Source organism: Bufo bufo, chromosome 2 (genome assembly GCF_905171765.1).
Source record: "Bufo bufo chromosome 2, aBufBuf1.1, whole genome shotgun sequence".
Lineage (NCBI taxonomy): Eukaryota > Metazoa > Chordata > Amphibia > Anura > Bufonidae > Bufo > Bufo bufo.
The window spans coordinates 350415883-350437198 of NC_053390.1; the positions used below are offsets into that span (position 1 = coordinate 350415883).

General features: G+C 38.6%; 1 protein-coding gene across 1 annotated transcript; it reads left to right on the forward strand.

Annotated features, from left to right (window-relative positions):
- Nucleotides 1-7051: 7051 nt before the first annotated feature.
- Nucleotides 7052-13972, forward strand: LOC120990870 (the record flags this gene model as incomplete). Its single annotated transcript, XM_040419753.1, has 5 exons — nt 7052-8022; nt 8247-8454; nt 9553-9726; nt 9850-9996; nt 13955-13972. Coding segments are annotated over 5 exons (1518 nt in total), but the record flags the coding sequence as incomplete, so codon positions are not given.
- Nucleotides 13973-21316: the final 7344 nt, after the last annotated feature.

The window sequence follows — 21316 nt, forward strand, 5'->3', positions numbered from 1 at the left end:
TTAATAAATGAGAAAAAGTATACATATTAGGTATCGCCACATCTGTAACAATCTGCTCTATAAAAATGTCACTTGACTGAACCCCTCAGGTGAACGCTGTAAAAATAAATAAATAGAAACTGTGCTAAAACAACCAATTTTTTGGTCACCTTGCCCCATAAAGTGTTATAATGAATGATCAAAAAATCATATGTACCCAAAAATAGTACTAATAAAACTGGCACCTTATCCCCTAGTTTCCAAAATGGGGTATATATTTAAAAAATATATATATTTAAATAGTTATTATACATTAAATACGTATTTAGAGTTTAAAAATGTTTATATCATTAATGATCAAAGTGGTTCCCATGTTTAAAATTAAACTTAATAGAATGTTATCTTAAAATTGAATCTTACTAGTGTACTGGTGGAATTATTTTCAGCAATCTCAACCACCTTTTCTTCAATGTTATTAGGATCTATGCCTTTATTTTCCTTTAAAAAGAAATAAAAAATTTTTTGTCTTACATGATATATAAATCATTATTTACACAAGAAAAATAAAATAAACACTTTGATTATAAAAATATACTTACCATTGTACTATTTAACCACCTCCGGACCGCTGTACGCACAGACGCGTCCTGGAGGTGGTTGATTCATTCCGAGTGGACGCGCCGGCGCGTCCTCTCGCGAGACGCAAGATTTCCTGTGAACGCGCGCACACAGGCGCGCGCGCTCACAGGAACGGAAGGTAAGAGAGTTGATCTCCAGCCTGCCAGCGGCGATCGTTCGCTGGCAGGCTGGAGATGTGTTTTTTTTAACCCCTAACAGGTATATTAGACGCTGTTTTGATAACAGCGTCTAATATACCTGCTACCTGGTCCTCTGGTGGTCCCCTTTGTTTGGATCGACCACCAGAGGACACAGGTAGCTCAGTAAAGTAGCACCAAGCACCACTACACTACACTACACCCCCCCCCCGTCACTTATTAACCCCTTATTAGCCCCTGATCACCCCTGATCACCCCATATAGACTCCCTGATCACCCCCCTGTCATTGATTACCCCCCTGTCATTGATCAACCCCCTGTAAAGCTCCATTCAGACGTCCGCATGATTTTTACGGATCCACTGATAGATGGATCGGATCCGCAAAACGCATCCGGACGTCTGAATGAAGCCTTACAGGGGCGTGATCAATGACTGTGGTGATCACCCCATATAGACTCCCTGATCACCCCCCTGTCATTGATTACCCCCCTGTCATTGATTACCCCCCTGTAAAGCTCCATTCAGACGTCCGCATGATTTTTACGGATCCACTGATAGATGGATCGGATCCGCAAAACGCATCCGGACGTCTGAATGAAGCCTTACAGGGGCATGATCAATGACTGTGGTGATCACCCCATATAGACTCCCTGATCACCCCCCTGTAAAGCTCCATTCAGATGTCCGCATGATTTTTACGGATGCACTGATAGATGGATCGGATCCGCAAAACGCATCCGGACGTCTGAATGAAGCCTTACAGGGGCATGATCAATGACTGTGGTGATCACCCCATATAGACTCCCTGATCACCCCCCTGTCATTGATTACACCCCTGTCATTGATCACCCCCCTGTAAAGCTCCATTCAGATGTCCGCATGATTTTTACGGATGCACTGATAGATGGATCGGATCCGCAAAACGCATCCGGACGTCTGAATGAAGCCTTACAGGGGCGTGATCAATGACTGTGGTTATCACCCCATATAGACTCCCTGATCACCCCCCTGTCATTGATTACACCCCTGTCATTGATCAACCCCCTGTAAAGCTCCATTCAGATGTCCGCATGATTTTTACGGATCCACTGATAGATGGATCGGATCCGCAAAACGCATCCGGACGTCTGAATGAAGCCTTACAGGGGCGTGATCAATGACTGTGGTGATCACCCCATATAGACTCCCTGATCACCCCCCTGTCATTGATTACCCCCCTGTCATTGATTACCCCCCTGTAAAGCTCCATTCAGACGTCCGCATGATTTTTACGGATCCACTGATAGATGGATCGGATCCGCAAAACGCATCCGGACGTCTGAATGAAGCCTTACAGGGGCATGATCAATGACTGTGGTGATCACCCCATATAGACTCCCTGATCACCCCCCTGTAAAGCTCCATTCAGATGTCCGCATGATTTTTACGGATGCACTGATAGATGGATCGGATCCGCAAAACGCATCCGGACGTCTGAATGAAGCCTTACAGGGGCATGATCAATGACTGTGGTGATCACCCCATATAGACTCCCTGATCACCCCCCTGTCATTGATTACACCCCTGTCATTGATCACCCCCCTGTAAAGCTCCATTCAGATGTCCGCATGATTTTTACGGATGCACTGAGAGATGGATCGGATCCGCAAAACGCATACGGACGTCTGAATGAAGCCTTACAGGGGCGTGATCAATGACTGTGGTTATCACCCCATATAGACTCCCTGATCACCCCCCTGTCATTGATTACACCCCTTTCATTGATCAACCCCCTGTAAAGCTCCATTCAGATGTCCGCATGATTTTTACGGATCCACTGATAGATGGATCGGATCCGCAAAACGCATCCGGACGTCTGAATGAAGCCTTACAGGGGCGTGATCAATGACTGTGGTGATCACCCCATATAGACTCCCTGATCACCCCCCTGTCATTGATTACCCCCCTGTCATTGATTACCCCCCTGTAAAGCTCCATTCAGACGTCCGCATGATTTTTACGGATCCACTGATAGATGAATCGGATCCGCAAAACGCATCCGGACGTCTGAATGAAGCCTTACAGGGGCGTGATCAATGACTGTGGTGATCACCCCATATAGACTCCCTGATCACCCCCCTGTCATTGATTACCCCCCTGTCATTGATTACCCCCCTGTAAAGCTCCATTCAGACGTCCGCATGATTTTTACGGATCCACTGATAGATGGATCGGATCCGCAAAACGCATCCGGACGTCTGAATGAAGCCTTACAGGGGCATGATCAATGACTGTGGTGATCACCCCATATAGACTCCCTGATCACCCCCCTGTCATTGATTACCCCCCTGTAAAGCTCCATTCAGATGTCCGCATGATTTTTACGGATGCACTGATAGATGGATCGGATCCGCAAAACGCATCCGGACGTCTGAATGAAGCCTTACAGGGGCATGATCAATGACTGTGGTTATCACCCCATATAGACTCCCTGATCACCCCCCTGTCATTGATTACCCCCTTGTAAAGCTCCATTCAGATGTCCGCATGATTTTTACGGATGCACTGATAGATGGATCGGATCCGCAAAACGCATACGGACGTCTGAATGAAGCCTTACACGGGCGTGATCAATGACTGTGGTTATCACCCCATATAGACTCCCTGATCACCCCCCTGTCATTGATCACCCCCCTGTCATTGATCACCCCCCTGTCATTGATCACACCCCTGTCATTGATCACACCCCTGTCATTGATCACCCCTCTGTAAGGCTCCATTCAGACATTTTTTTGGCCCAAGTTAGCGGAATTATTTTTTTTTTTTCTTACAAGGTCTCATATTCCACTAACTTGTGTCAAAAAATAAAATCTCACATGAACTCACCATACCCCTCACGGAATCCAAATGCGTAACATTTTTTAGACATTTATATTCCAGACTTCTTCTCACGCTTTAGGGCCCCTAGAATGCCAGGGCAGTATAAATACCCCACATGTGACCCCATTTCGGAAAGAAGACACCCCCAGGTATTCCGTGAGGGGCATATTGAGTCCATGAAAGATTGAAATTTTTGTCCCAAGTTAGCGGAACGGGAGACTTTGCGAGAAAAAAATAAAAAATATCAATTTCCGCTAACTTGTGCCAAAAAAAAAAAATTTCTATGAACTCGCCATGCCCCTCATTGAATACCTTGGGGTGTCTTCTTTCCAAAATGGGGTCACATGTGGGGTATTTATACTGCCCTGGCATGTCGTGCATTTTCATAAATGTACAATCTTATCTAAAGATATTATGGTCTAAATAGCAATGCCCATTGCCTTTAAGTGTAATCACAGATTGAACCAGAGTCTGATATTTCTCTATAGGATTGAAACAGGCCGAGATGAGGTTATGCTGAGTTCAGTTTGGGAACATGTTTGTGGAGACATAGAGTATATTGTCTTTTAAAATTATAGTGAGCAGATGTAGTATATCCGTTAATACTATAATGGGCCCTACAGACATGTATCTGTGAGATTCAACCATTTGAATAGCAATGTATTATTTTACTTCATTACAAAATCATTAGGGAGGTCTACTTTGTAGAAAGCATTAGGTGTATGAATGTCCCATTCATGTCTTCATAATTATATTCTATATATTCCTGTGTGGTGTATTTAAGTTTTCAACATATCTTAACCAATGACTTATATAATATGTCATCTATGTATAACAGTGTATCGATGTGTGTATATATATATATATATATATATATATATAATTAAGAATATATATTTTATGCCGTATATATCCCACTGACCATATAGACTTTTAAGGTTTAGAAAAGTATTGAAGTTGCCTTCCTACTAATTGGTTTTCATGAGGAGAGCTAAATATTATTAGCCAGCCATGTAGGCAAGTTAATGAATCCGGATGTTAAGTAAAAGGAACCATTGTCCATTGTCCCTAAGAAGACAGTAGGAGATGGTGACTCCAACATGTCTAGATTAGGGGTAATTAAAATGTCAGGAAGAAACCCTTAATACTGATGCATATTGGGGGAGGTCAAAAGGGTCATCTGAATATATTATTAGGTATTTAGAATTAATGTTGAAATTGTCATGTGGTACAACAGTGCCATCTAGAGGTAAATTGATAATAGTATGGCATTTTCACCAGTGTTCCAAGGGTTAAAATGACATCATTGGTATCTGCATACGAACACACCCATCTTGTCTGATTGGAGATCCCTAATCTAGAAGGGGAGGAATTCTTAGATAACATGGGGTATAAACTATGCATGTAAGAGGTTAGGGGGGATCTATCTATCTAGCTATCTATCCAGCTATCTACACTCTTCAACTGAAACAACTGCAACTAACAATTTACTTCAACAACAAAAAGAAACTTGGATTAATTTTTGTTCACTGGAAGAGTTTTGAGAACTGATTACACCCGAAACCTGTCCATCCTTGACTTGGTAACGTATGTTATATTTTGCTTGTGATATTATTAAGATATTCCTCTCAGCGTATAGTCAAGTGTTTCCATATTGTGGGAACGTATAGTGTTAATCACCTCCCTAATGCTAGTTGTCCTCTTAGCAAAGATGCATATTGCTAATGGGAGATTAGACATTATCTGAGTAGAGGAAAACTCTGGGAAATTATATTTCCATAGTCTGGTTGCTGAGTGGGATATAATATCATATTAATATCATTTATATTTTTGATTGTCATAGGCTGAGACAGAGTCAAGGGACAACATTTATTGTTCTTGTATTAATCTGTATTTTGTCATGTTATAACCTGTTGGTAAACAGAAAATCCTGAGCTTGTCTTGATGTATTAAGTATTGGTCTGTTTGATAAAGAAATTATCATTTATTTCTTATCATATGTTACTTTTAATAATTCTGTGCTGGTGAGAAAGTGATAGTGGATTATACCACCATCTAGTGGTGGTTTATTGGTACTGCGTCAATTTGTCTATCCATTGATCTTATGTCAGTTTTATATTGGAATTTTACTCATTTATAAATAAATTGTTATATATATTTTGCATAATTGATTGCCCCTTTGTTTTCATTAATTGCATAAATTAAATTTAGAGTCTCAAGATAAAAGAAAGGCGTTTTATGTCCGCCTAGTGGATTTCCTGACTGATTTCCATTTTTTATTATTTTATTAATTTTTATATTTTTATATAAAATATTTATATTTTATATAAAAGATATACCTTGACATATATGGAGGCCCCAGCGAGAACTTGAGATATTTCTATAAATTATTTATGCAAATAGTGAAAAATTCTACACTTCTTCTTAGCTTGTTATTATTATCTGTATTGATTATTACTTATTGATCAGAATAATGAGTGTAACAGGCAGCGGCCCAGGTAATAGCCAGGCTATAGCAGATAGTCCATGTGACCCAGGAAAGATAATATCTAAGGTTATCGGATATGTTTATTCCCGTTTGAAATTAGATAAAAATATAGATGAATGGACTAATGAGCTGCAGGCAAGAGCCTATGAAGAACGTGGGGATATATGGAAGTTAGGTGGCATGGTTGATAGTTACCTGACATATATGGATTTGGCAAATGATAATTCCAAGAGGGACCAACACCTCTTATCTGCATTGCCACCTGTTTTGTATGCATTGTTTGAGGTCAGTACTCTTTCTAAAGATAGGTATGAGTCTATAATGGGTACAAAAAGATACGTATCCAAGATGGAATCAGAACTAAAATCCGCAGAAGCGATGATCAAAGACTTAGAGTACAACCTTAGTCACAGCCATGATGCATACCAAAAGGCAAAAAATGATTTAGAGGATTTATATCGTCAGTATTCCAAAACTAAGCAGACAGATGGATCAGCCCATAATATAGTCAATGCTGAAAGGGATCCATCTAACGCTGTGGGATCTCCTGACCCTCCATGTCTTACTCCCCAACATCCAGACATGTCATCACATGCTCCTAAAGCAGGCCCCATCCAAGACACTCAGCAACCTGAAAGTGTTGGTGTGATAACACAGGAGGCATTAACCCAATTGAACCAGGCATTGCAAACTGTAACCACCTTACTAGGTGCCAGTAATATGGAAGCCCCTAGAAGTGTCTCTCCTCATATTCCCTTGGATAGACATGTTAGGGTTAGGGTTAAATCACCTGTGCAATATGTGTCTCATGAGAGTGGGGAAAGCGCATGTGAGTCTGATAGTGATGTGGGAAAGCATGTATCTTACTCCCTGCCAAGCAGACAGGTGTTTACCCACAAAGAGGATCAGGGTCCCAGGCGACCATCATATGCTGAGGTGGTCTCTAGGAAGAAAAATTACCAGTATTCAGAAAAGGATCAAAATTCATCCAGCATAATTAAGTTTTTAAATACCACTGTGTCCAAGTTCTCTAAGAAAGGTTCTTCTCAGATAGCGAATCACTTAGAACTGTATGAATCCACTATGGATTCTTTAAAATTATACTCTGATGCTGACAGAATCAGATTCCTTCCATGGGCATTTGATGATAAATATCGTCATTACTTTACCTCTTTTAGGGAGAGAGGAATTCAAGATTGGCCAAGTGTTTTGCATGAAGTTAAACTGGAATTCGGACCTTACCGAACCATTACTGCTGCAAAACGGGACATATATAAGCTTACATGTAGGCCCAATCAAAGTCCCCGTGAATTCCTCTCTATCCTTAAAAATGCCTATGGGTTAGCATATAGATCCCCAAACTGGGAATCTGAAGAGTTTAAGCAGCTGTTCTATGACGCTATGCCAACCCAGATCAAACTTAGCCTAGCCAGAGATCTGGATATTGAAGCTCCCTTGGATAGGTTGGTGACGGCTGCCACCACGCTGTATAATATCAGTGAATGCCATGAAACAGGTGAGAGAAGATTTAAAAAATCCCCAGAGCAAAATATAGCTGAAGCTAAGGTAAACCCTAGCTTGGGATTTGAAACACAGCCACGTAAGTATTCTCAGTCTACAGGTCCTGTCCAACAAACCCAGCAACAACAGGTAAGACCCAAGCAAACCAAGCCCCAAAATCCCAACGGGTCAGAGGGGGATAATTCTGGTGCTGGGAGGTCTAACTACCGTCCATATTACAATAATGGTCCCCAATATAGGTCCTATTACAATAGGGATTCCCAGGGTTACAGACGCTGGAATAACAGGCCCAGACAACAGAGGGAAGATAGGCAGGAACCCTTAAACTCACCTAGGAGTAGGTCACCCACCAATAATCAGGGCGCCTCACAAAACCAAAATATGCGCAAACCAAACAGGTTTGATCAGCTGGCAGAACAAGTGGCCCAGTTGAATGACATTGTGAGAAAGTTGTCCCAGGTATCCCCAGGAAAACAGCCTGAACCTTTTTTAGGGGCAACTCCAGGTCCCAGCTCAACATCATAAAGCAGTTTGGGCCGGGTCAGAACCCAGGCCACTGCAAGGCTATTAAGATGGATGTGAAAGAATCTGATGTGATTACTAATACCATTTCTCCTTGCAGTACCCCTGACCCTAAGATTGGGGCCAGGGAGGAGGTGTCTAATGTTTTATTTGTCTTACAGTCTAATCGTGTCGATCCCTGCGACCATGCGTCTATTCCAGAGTGTGATCCCATCATTCCAGCCTCTAGTCATGAATCAGCTGTAAACTGTGATATAATCCAGTTTTCCCCAAGGGTGGGGGCCGATGCTGCTCCTCCAACTTCTCCTGTGAGACACAGGAATGCAGAGGTCACGAAGCTGCAGAGAGGTCAAACCCTCCAGAGGAATCATATGAGTAAACATTCTAATTTCTTGTGTGATTTATTCCAGGTTGACGGCCGATATTTTGTGGAATCATATCTCCAAAATGAACTTATCGGACCAATCAAAAGTTTACTCGACACCGGATCACAAGCCACCATCTTATCATATAGTTATTTCCAAAAGATTCTGGATCTAACGACAAAGAAGCCGAGATTAAGATCATTTGATGGCTCTTTGATAAGTGTAGGTGGAGATGCTTTACAGGTAAAAGGTACATCATGGTTGACATTTAGAATTGGCAAAAAGACCATTAGACACCCCACATTGATTGTGGATCTTCCATATGATCGGCTGATCATAGGAATTGACCTTATGAAAAGGTTGAGTACCATAATAGACTTCATTAATGAAGCAGTCTGGACTCAGGTGAAGACACCCATTGCATATGAACTCTCTTGCAATGCACAAACACAACGCAGTTGTCACGTGATTGAAGAGAGGCCTAACTCGATTGAAGTTCATTTCAGGAACAATCAAATGCCGGATGTCACGATCCTAAACAATGGTAAGCCCGAGGAAGCTGTCAACGGTGCCGCTCACATCATTACCATCCAGAGGGACAGAATCGAAAAGGTAACCTTGGATGATGATGTATTAACTATTTCTCTTGAAGGAGGAAATCACAAAGTCACGGACCTGACCAAACATACTCAATCCATGGTACGGATTGAAAAGGTCAATGACAATTTATTGATTCCCATACAAGTGAACAATATAACCCGGGTGAAATATGCCAAACTGGATCTGAAATCCGAAGCCAGCTACATAAGCTTAGGACTCTTAAAACAGGTCCCCAATCCTAAAATGATTAAAAGTTTCTCTCCACAGGAACAATGGGTTCATGATCTGGATGGAAATTCCCAGAGTCATAATATGGTTGCAAGATGTCTTTTGTCTATCTCCATAGGAAATAAGACCACGGAACACGTTTTCATCGTGATAAATGGACCACGATACCAAATGTATATAGGTAACGACCTTCTACACAGATTTGCTGTACAGATTGATCTGGTGAATAAAACCTTATGGTCCAGATTACCAGGAGACCCAGAGGGATTCCAGGATGTAGAGCAAGCTTTGAGAGGGGGACAACAGATGCCCTACGCCGTAAGTATTGAGGTTGCTGAAGAGGTTGAAATCCCTGAAGGATGCAAACCGTTTCTTCTCCCCATTCAAGTGAAGAAGGGACAGAAACTGAAGAATGCAGATGCCTTGATCTGTTTATCCAACCGGATGCAACAACTCGGCCTAAAGTTAAAGCCTACTCCTATGATAAACGTCCATCAGGTTCCATTACAGATGGTAGTCCATAATATGATTCCCCATAGCATATCTTTGCAAAAGGACACCGTAATTGGTTTAGCTATGGAATCAGAATACTACACTTTTGGATTCCAGAATGATGTTATTGGACTTATTCCTGATGAATACCTGACGGAAGAACAGGTAGTAGAACAAAGTTTTTCCTCAACCCCTGAGGGGTTATTCAATATACACTCTGTTTATCCTTTCAGCTCTGAAGAAGGTACATGCCACATCGAAGAAACATCATTGGTTTTCAACCATGAGATCGATGAGAGGGAGTACGAATCCTGCCAACAAGGAAAGGATAAGGTACACTACACCCAAAATGACTTAACCAGTGAGCTTGAAGAAGCTTACGAGTTAAGTCAGCCGGAAATCTTTTCAGAATTTCAGGAGCGGGTGGAGGAACAAGTCTCTATAGCTGATGCATGCTCCGATGAGTCAGAGCGTCAACAGCTAAAGGAGCTCTTCACAGAGTTCCAGGACATGTTCGCCAAGGATTCTTATGACTGTGGAGAAACAGACATACATGTTGCAAGGATCCAGACAGATCCAGATGCACCCCCTGTCTTTGTCAAACAATACCGACTTCCGCTGGCGGCTTACGAGTCACTATCGGAAATCGTTAAAAACCTGGAGAGGAGGGGCATTATCCGTCCAATACACAGCTCGTTCAATCATCCGATACTTGGGGTCCTCAAACCCAATGGTCAATTTCGTCTCTGCTCGGACCTAAGACAATTAAACAAACGTGTTTACATGTCCGGATGGCCCGTGCCGTATATTGACCAATGTTTGGCACAAATTCAAGGATCAAAAATCTTCACCGCCCTTGACTGTGCACAAGGATACTGGACGATTAAAATTGACGAGAGGGATCAGTACAAATTGGCCTTCACATTTGGAAAGCAACAATATGCATGGACCCGACTGCCCTTCGGGTACATAAATGCGGGCCATGAATTTGCTGTGTTCATGCATAAGGCAATGCCTGATGCCACTGAACGAGGTACCTTATCCTATGTGGATGACATCCTAATCAAAAGCACAACTTTTGAGGAACACATTGTAGAACTGAGGCATGTACTAACCCAGCTGAGGAAAGCTGGTGTGAAACTTTCTTTTCAGAAGGCTCAATGGTGTCGTGCCAAGGTCAATTTCCTAGGTCACGAAATCACTGCTGATGGAATCAACCCACAGAAGAAGAAGGTGGAAGCAGTGATCAACACCAAGTCACCTACAAATCTCAAGGAGTTGAGATCATTCTTGGGCATGATGAACTATTCACGTAAGTTTATAGATAATTATGCCGAAATTACAAAACCTCTTTTGCAGTTACTGAAGAAAGGAGTAAAATGGGAATGGAGTGAGCGTCATGAGCAAGCTGTGAATGAACTCAAGGCCAAACTTATCCAGGCTCCATGCCTTGCCTATCCAGAAGGGGGAAAACCTTTCTTCGTGGAAACAGGTTTCACTGACAAAAGCGTGAGTGCAGTCCTTTTCCAAAAACAGGAAAACTGGAACAGAATCATTGCCTATGCCAGCAAATCCTTGTCACCAGTAGAGGTAAAATTCAATAGCTGTGAGAAAGCCTTACTGTCAACTGTGTGGGCTTTACAATATTTCAGGAGTTTTATCCAAGGTGAAAGAATCATTGTGGAGACTGCACACCAACCGCTGCAATACTTGCAGAGTGATCGGATAAGGGATGGAAATCTGTCAAATAGCAGGATAACCGCCTGGACGATGTCCTTAATGGGATGGCCGTTGGAGATCAGGTATAAACAAAATAATAAGAACCCAGTTGCTCAAGGATTAGCTGAACTCCATGATTGTACCAATGCGGAACATCAAGGTGAGTCGCAGGAGAATGACTTCCTGGAGGAACAATCATCATCCCCATATAAATCTTACGAAGAGGAGTACTGCAAATCATTACCGTGTGTATATGTAGACGGCTGTTCCTTCCATACCGATGTAGGATCCGAACACACGCTGGTTGCAGGTATCGGAATCGTGTGGAATAATATGTTCCCAGAGATATCCGTTGGATACAAAATTGGTTCCAAAAGCAGCCAGGTTGCAGAGCTTACTGCTGTGTACAAAGCCGTACAAATGGCTATCAAATATGATGTTAAGGAGTTTGTAATCATCACAGATTCTGATTATATTCGTAATAGCTTTGTGGAATATTTCCCCGGATGGAAAAGATCCAACATGATGAGAAGCAACAACAAGCCAGTCAAGCATGGTAAGATGTTTTGTAAGATTGACGAGATGGTTACCACCCACGGTCTTACAATTTACTGGAAAAAGGTAAAGGGTCATTCAAAGTATCCAGGTATGGATAAAGAAGGGAATGACCTAGCAGATTCCCTCGCCAAACAAGCAGCCATTGACGGAGAAGTCTTTGACGTTGATGACCTCATGGGAACTATGCAAGTGGATGCAACGACAAGAAGTCAGGCCCAAAAGGGAACTGAAGCTAATGTGTTGCAATGGAGCCAAGATTCCCCTAGTGAGGATCTCATTGCAGGCCAAAAGGGGGATCCAGTTATTGGTCTCTTTTATAACCACATTCTGGATCCACAGAATTGTCCCATAAATACAGAAGACTGTGATGGTAAGGAGGAGTTACGGATTTTGATGAAGGGTAAGTCCCAATTCTCATTACAGGATGGATTGCTGATAAGGACCTCAAAGAACGGTATCACGCAATGGGTAGTACCCGCAGCGTATCGAGGTCTGATGCTACAACATGCCCATGATGCCCCAACAGCTGGACATCGAGGTGAGAAACTAACATACGAGTTATTACGGGACTACGCTTACTGGCCGCATATGTTACAAGACGTGCGAACATATTGTCAAGGATGTCTAATATGCCCTCAATTCCAGCCACAAGGACCCACTCATCGGGCACCACTGATGAAAAGGGGGATGTCCATGCCATGGTCAGACATCCAAATTGATTTCATTGGACCAGTAATCACATCATCAAAAGGCAACAGATACATGTTAACCGTAACTTGTTTGTTCACAAAATGGGTAGAATGTTTGCCATGCAAAACATGCAGTTCAAGCGTATGTGCATCTCTGCTCATTAACCACATATTCTCCAGGTTTGGTCTTCCCCAACGCATCGAGTCCGATCGTGGAAGTCATTTTACTAGTGAAGTGATGACAAAGATGTGGGAAATACTGGGGGTAAAAAGGAAGCTGCATATAGCTTATCGGCCAGCCTCTAGTGGTGGAGTGGAGCGCTACAACCAATCCATCGTGAACGTTCTAAAAAAATTTGTCAATGAATCTGGTAAGGACTGGGATGTCAAACTGCCTTTGGTTCTTATGGCCATCAGGGCCACCCCAAGCGCAGCAACCAAACTTTCTCCCTTCGAGATGATCACAGGAAGGAAGATGGTGTTACCCCAGCATTTATTATACAGGACAACAGATCATAATTTGATAAATGCTACAACATCGCATCAATATGTGGAAAATTTACGCAAGCACTTTCAGCATGCTTTTGCGTTTGCCCAGAAGAATATAGAGAAAGCCGCAATGAGTGCTAAAACATACTACGATCTGAAAACTACTCAGAAGGAGTATCAAATTTCCGATCAGGTTTATCTCTATAACTTCGCTCGGGATCAAGTGAAGGAGAGAAAATTCCTACCTTCATGGAAAGGACCTTATGTCATTATTGAAAAGTTGTCACCAGTGGTATACAAGATAAAAATCCCTAAGGGGGATGAATTTGTGGAAAAATGGGTGCACATTAATCAATTACGTGTTTGTCATCCTAGCTCACGACTTCGAGAGATAGGAGTCTGAGGAGGAGAGGTAAAGAGATTTTACAGTTCCAGCTAAAGACGGAAATTAGGATTGGTATTGTATGAACAAACGTGTATACTAACCCATTCTCACATGTGTTTCCTCTATAACTAAACATCTCTTAACTAACCTCTAAAACAAGGAACTTGCCCTGTTCAAGAAAAGAACCTATGCCAATCAAAAATATATGATAGCATTAACTCTTTTCTTACAGGATAAAAAGTGAAAGATGCATATACTCATATTTTGTCATACAATATTTTAGGCGCAAGATGCCGACTAAGATCATTGCCATCATCTATGTCATCCTAATCTTGGGGAAAGAATTCCACGCCGAACCGATTGTTGTGCCAGGTCCTTCATCCGGAATCATGCTGCAGGACACCGCGGGATTCATTCTGACGAACAAGAGGATTTTGTCCCAGAAGATTTACATCAGCCTGGATCCACGCGTCTTCATCGAAAAACAATTCAACGTGTCTGAGATCCTGTCACCGGAGATCCAAACCTGGTACCAAACGCATATCGGATATTCCCAAGAACGGATTACGCAAATACTGGAACAAGCGAGAAAGACCTTGACCAGAGAGCAGCTTTCTACGAGTCAAAGACCGAGACGGTTTATTTCTGTCATTGTTGCCGCTATAATCTTTAGCGTAGTGGGCGCTGTCATTGCCACAGGTGTAACCGTTGCCAATTCCATCTCCATTAAAACATTGGAACTGGAGATCGGTTCACTGAAAAGTAACTTACTAAGTATACATGCAGAGATGAAGAATCAAAACAAACATTCATCGAACTTATATCCTGTTTTGCAGGATCTATGGAATGGTTGAGTTTGCGGACCATCCAAAACAGTGCGTTGGATAAGATTATTCAAAAAGACTTTAGGTAAACTATGGCTAAAACACCATAGACAAAGTCTGCGCGCCGTGAGCCATGAAGAAGACATATGAAAAGTTTTTGACATTCCAAATATATTCTCACTTTGTGGAATATTTTGGAATGAAGGGGGATTTGTCGTGCATTTTCATAAATGTACAATCTTATCTAAAGATATTATGGTCTAAATAGCAATGCCCATTGCCTTTAAGTGTAATCACAGATTGAACCAGAGTCTGATATTTCTCTATAGGATTGAAACAGGCCGAGATGAGGTTATGCTGAGTTCAGTTTGGGAACATGTTTGTGGAGACATAGAGTATATTGTCTTTTAAAATTATAGTGAGCAGATGTAGTATATCCGTTAATACTATAATGGGCCCTACAGACATGTATCTGTGAGATTCAACCATTTGAATAGCAATGTATTATTTTACTTCATTACAAAATCATTAGGGAGGTCTACTTTGTAGAAAGCATTAGGTGTATGAATGTCCCATTCATGTCTTCATAATTATATTCTATATATTCCTGTGTGGTGTATTTAAGTTTTCAACATATCTTAACCAATGACTTATATAATATGTCATCTATGTATAACAGTGTATCGATGTGTGTATATATATATATATATATATATATATATAATTAAGAATATATATTTTATGCCGTATATATCCCACTGACCATATAGACTTTTAAGGTTTAGAAAAGTATTGAAGTTGCCTTCCTACTAATTGGTTTTCATGAGGAGAGCTAAATATTATTAGCCAGCCATGTAGGCAAGTTAATGAATCCGGATGTTAAGTAAAAGGAACCATTGTCCATTGTCCCTAAGAAGACAGTAGGAGATGGTGACTCCAACATGTCTAGATTAGGGGTAATTAAAATGTCAGGAAGAAACCCTTAATACTGATGCATATTGGGGGAGGTCAAAAGGGTCATCTGAATATATTATTAGGTATTTAGAATTAATGTTGAAATTGTCATGTGGTACAACAGTGCCATCTAGAGGTAAATTGATAATAGTATGGCATTTTCACCAGTGTTCCAAGGGTTAAAATGACATCATTGGTATCTGCATACGAACACACCCATCTTGTCTGATTGGAGATCCCTAATCTAGAAGGGGAGGAATTCTTAGATAACATGGGGTATAAACTATGCATGTAAGAGGTTAGGGGGGATCTATCTATCTAGCTATCTATCCAGCTATCTACACTCTTCAACTGAAACAACTGCAACTAACAATTTACTTCAACAACAAAAAGAAACTTGGATTAATTTTTGTTCACTGGAAGAGTTTTGAGAACTGATTACACCCGAAACCTGTCCATCCTTGACTTGGTAACGTATGTTATATTTTGCTTGTGATATTATTAAGATATTCCTCTCAGCGTATAGTCAAGTGTTTCCATATTGTGGGAACGTATAGTGTTAATCACCTCCCTAATGCTAGTTGTCCTCTTAGCAAAGATGCATATTGCTAATGGGAGATTAGAGATTATCTGAGTAGAGGAAAACTCTGGGAAATTATATTTCCATAGTCTGGTTGCTGAGTGGGATATAATATCATATTAATATCATTTATATTTTTGATTGTCATAGGCTGAGACAGAGTCAAGGGACAACATTTATTGTTCTTGTATTAATCTGTATTTTGTCATGTTATAACCTGTTGGTAAACAGAAAATCCTGAGCTTGTCTTGATGTATTAAGTATTGGTCTGTTTGATAAAGAAATTATCATTTATTTCTTATCATATGTTACTTTTAATAATTCTGTGCTGGTGAGAAAGTGATAGTGGATTATACCACCATCTAGTGGTGGTTTATTGGTACTGCGTCAATTTGTCTATCCATTGATCTTATGTCAGTTTTATATTGGAATTTTACTCATTTATAAATAAATTGTTATATATATTTTGCATAATTGATTGCCCCTTTGTTTTCATTAATTGCATAAATTAAATTTAGAGTCTCAAGATAAAAGAAAGGCGTTTTATGTCCGCCTAGTGGATTTCCTGACTGATTTCCATTTTTTATTATTTTATTAATTTTTATATTTTTATATAAAATATTTATATTTTATATAAAAGATATACCTTGACAGGCATTCTAGGGGCCCCAAAGCGTGAGAAGAAGTCTGGTATCCAAATGTCTAAAAATGCCCTCCTAAAAGGAATTTGGGCACCTTTGCGCATCTAGGCTGCAAAAAAGTGTCACACATCTGGTATCGCCGTACTCAGGAGAAGTTGGGGAATGTGTTTTGGGGTGTCATTTTACATATACCCATGCTGGGTGAGAGAAATATCTTGGTCAAATGCCAACTTTGTATAAAAAAATGGGAAAAGTTGTCTTTTGTCAAGATATTTCTCTCACCCAGCAAGGGTATATGTAAAATGACACCCCAAAACACATTCCCCAACTTCTCCTGAATACGGCGATACCACATGTGTGACACTTTTTTGCAGCCTAGGTGGGCAAAGGGGCCCATATTCCAAAGAGCACCTTTAGGATTTCACAGGTCATTTACCTACTTACCACACATTAGGGCCCCTGGAAAATGCCAGGGCAGTATAACTACCCCACAAGTGACCCCATTTTGGAAAGAAGACACCCCAAGGTATTCCGTGAGGGGCATGGCGAGTTCCTAGAATTTTTTATTTTTTGTCACAAGTTAGTGGAAAATGCTGATTTATTTTTTTTTTTTTTCATACAAAGTCTCATATTCCACTAACTTGTGACAAAAAATAAAAACTTCCATGAACTCACTATGCCCATCAGCGAATACCTTGGGGTCTCTTCTTTCCAAAATGGGGTCACTTGTGGGGTAGTTATACTGCCCTGGCATTCTAGGGGCCCAAATGTGTGGTAAGGAGTTTGAAATCAAATTCTGTAAAAAATGACCTGTGAAATCCGAAAGGTGCTCTTTGGAATATGGGCCCCTTTGCCCACCTAGGCTGCAAAAAAGTGTCACACATCTGGTATCTCCGTACTCAGGAGAAGTTGGGGAATGTGTTTTGGGGTGTCATTTTACATATACCCATGCTGGGTGAGAGAAATATCTTGGCAAAAGACAACTTTTCCCATTTTTTTATACAAAGTTGGCATTTGACCAAGATATTTATCTCACCCAGCATGGGTATATGTAAAAAGACACCCCAAAACACATTCCTCAACTTCTCCTAAATACAGAGATACCAGATGTGTGACACTTTTTTGCAGCCTAGGTGGGCAAAGGGGCCCATATTCCAAAGAGCACCTTTCGGATTTCACAGGTCATTTTTTACAGAATTTGATTTCAAACTCCTTACCACACATTTGGGCCCCTAGAATGCCAGGGCAGTATAACCACCCCACAAGTGACCCCATTTTGGAAATAAGAGACCCCAAGGTATTTTGTGATGGGCATAGTGAGTTCATAGAAGTTTTTATTTTTTGTCACAAGTTAGTGGAATATGAGACTTTGTAAGAAAAAAATAAATAAAATAAAAATCATCATTTTCCGCTAACTTGTGACAAAAAATAAAAAGTTCTATGAACTCACTATGCCCATCAGCGAATACCTTAGGGTGTGTACTTTCCGAAATGGGGTCATTTGTGGGGTGTTTGTACTGTCTGGGCATTGTAGAACCTCAGGAAACATGACAGGTGCTCAGAAAGTCAGAGCTGCTTCAAAAAGCGGAAATTCACATTTTTGTACCATAGTTTGTAAACGCTATAACTTTTACCCAAACCATTTTTTTTTTTACCCAAACATTTTTTTTTTATCAAAGACATGTAGAACAATAAATTTAGAACAAAATTTATATATGGATGTCGTTTTTTTTGCAAAATTTTACAACTGAAAGTGAAAAATGTCATTTTTTTGCAAAAAAATCGTTAAATTTCGATTAATAACAAAAAAAGTAAAAATGTCAGCAGCAATGAAATACCACCAAATGAAAGCTCTATTAGTGAGAAGAAAAGGAGGTAAAATTCATTTGGGTGGTAAGTTGCATGACCGAGCAATAAACGGTGAAAGTAGTGTAGGTCAGAAGTGTAAAAAGTGGCCTGGTCTTTCAGGGTGTTTAAGCACTGGTGGCTGAGGTGGTTAAATATAATTAGATTATTAAAATTTTCTAAGGTAATTTTAAATTAAATTAAATGGAATATCTAGGCGATTGAAATAAAAAAAAAATAAAAAAGCATTATTTACGAATATTATAAAATAATATATTTTGTAATTTTTTTGTAAACATGTATTTGACAAACGCAATGTGCTATTTATTTTAAAACACATGTAGTACACTCTATATTCCTTTAAATTTTAATGAATAAACAATTAAAAAAATGAAAATTAATTTTGAGAAAAAAAAATAAAAAATGTAAAAAAATATTGAAATAGAACATGGTGTTTGTCTAATCTCATTATGCTTTCCAACAGTCTTCAAAATTAATTTCAAAAATATGACTTGGTAATATAATTACAATAGCATTTAGATCCGCAAAAAGTGAATAATACTGTATTCAAAATTTTAAAACTGTAATAAATAACATTGTTGTATCAAAAAAAAAAAAAAAGATAATAAAAATAAAATAAAATACATATGTAAATAACCTCCTTAATAGTGACAATAAAATGCTCAACCCATCAGTGATATCAACATCACAAACATAATAAATATATAAAAGTGTTCAGTATACAATGATCAAAAACTGTCCCATCATTTATTTCATGTCCATTGATATTTAAAAAAAAAAATTAATTTTTTTATTATTTTAAAATATTTTAAGCTATTTTATTTATAAAGTTTTGAATTTCTTTAAAAATATTTTTAATATAATAAATATGTTGATTTTGGAAATAGCAATTAATAAATAAAAAAAATTTAATATAATTTAATATAATTTTTTTATTTCCTATTGTTAAAATATTTGTTTAAACAATCTATTAAATCTAATTTATTTATATACTATTAATATTTTTAATGTTAAAGATTTTTTTCTAAATCTAAATATGAATTTAATATATTAAATAACACTTTTATTTTTCTTAATTTATAAAATAAAATTGACTTTTGATATGTGTATAAATTTTTATAAAAATTAATTTTGGATTTCTTTTTACCTATTATATACTTTTTTTATATTATTTCTAAATATATTATTTTATTTACTAAATAGAAATTTAAAAAAAAAAAAAAATATCAACATATTTTAAAATTTTGTTTTTTATTGAAAGATTGTTATTTTTAATAAATACATTTTTTTATATAAAAATTATATAGAGATATAGATGCATTTTTTTTACTTCAAAATGTTTTTTATTGTTTCATAAATATAAATATGAATACTCGCCGATAGGCGTGAAAAGATTAACATTCACAATTATATATAAATCGTCATGCTTGAGTCACAGCAAATACAAAAGTTATACAGATATTGATGTAATCGGTATATCACATTTCCTGGTAAAACATAAATTTGGAGAAACATTTCCAAAATGTAGAAAGGGGAGGGGGGGGGAGTCAGAGGGAAGGAGGGTATAGGATAATATGAGTCTAGAAGTCTCATGTTTCTTCACAACATGCACTAGTCATACAATTCCCAAATGGATTTCTAGTTTAATCAGTGAATCCTCTAAACTTCCTCCATGTGCCCCAAATATCCAAGAAACGTTGAGGTGTTCTGGTATCCCAATGTGCTATTTGTTCCAATCTATAGATCTGGTCACATTTCATAAACCAATGTTGTAATGATGGGGGATATATTTTCCTCCAGTATACTGCCACCAGAAGGCGTGCTGCTGCTAATAGTATCTTACACAAAGTGTGAACCTCTTTCGATTTAGTACTGGTTAACTCTCCCGTTAGGCCAAAAAGACATAGTTTAGGTGACGCTCGGACTGTTATTCTGCACACCTGGGATAAGACCTTACATACCTCCTGCCAATAGGTTTGGAATTTAGGACATGACCACCAGACATGACTTTGAGACCCAATATTGATCTCACACCTCCAGCAAATGGGGCTGACCTCTGGGAACATAGTGTGTAACCTTAATTATTATTTTTTTAAATGAATTAATTAGATTAAATTAAATATTAGTATATAGAATTAATTATAATATATAAAATTTTAAACCATAATAATTTGTTTGTAAAATATATTAGATTATATTTTAGATAACACATAATTAAAAAAATATATAAGTTAATTAAACTTTTTAGTAATTATAAAAAAAATCTAATTAAATTAACTTTATATGTAATATTAATAAATATATTATGTTATTATTAAATATTAATTATTTTTAAATTAATAATTAAATTAAAAATATATTTATTTTAAAATATTATTTTTAAAATTAAAAAATAAATGTAGATCTGGATATATATACATAAAAAAATATTTATTTTAGGCATAAAAAAAATATAGTATATAAATATATATATATATATATATATATATATATAAATAAATAAATATATATACAGTACAGACCAAAAGTTTGGACACACCTTCTCATTCAAAGAGTTTTCTTTATTTTCATGACTATGAAGGCATCAAAACTATGAATTAACACATGTGGAATTATATACATAACAAACAAGTGTGAAACAACTGAAAATATGTCATATTCTAGGTTCTTCAAAGTAGCCACCTTTTGCTTTGATTACTGCTTTGCACACTCTTGGCATTCTCTTGATGAGCTTCAAGAGGTAGTCCCCTGAAATGGTCTTCCAACAGTCTTGAAGGAGT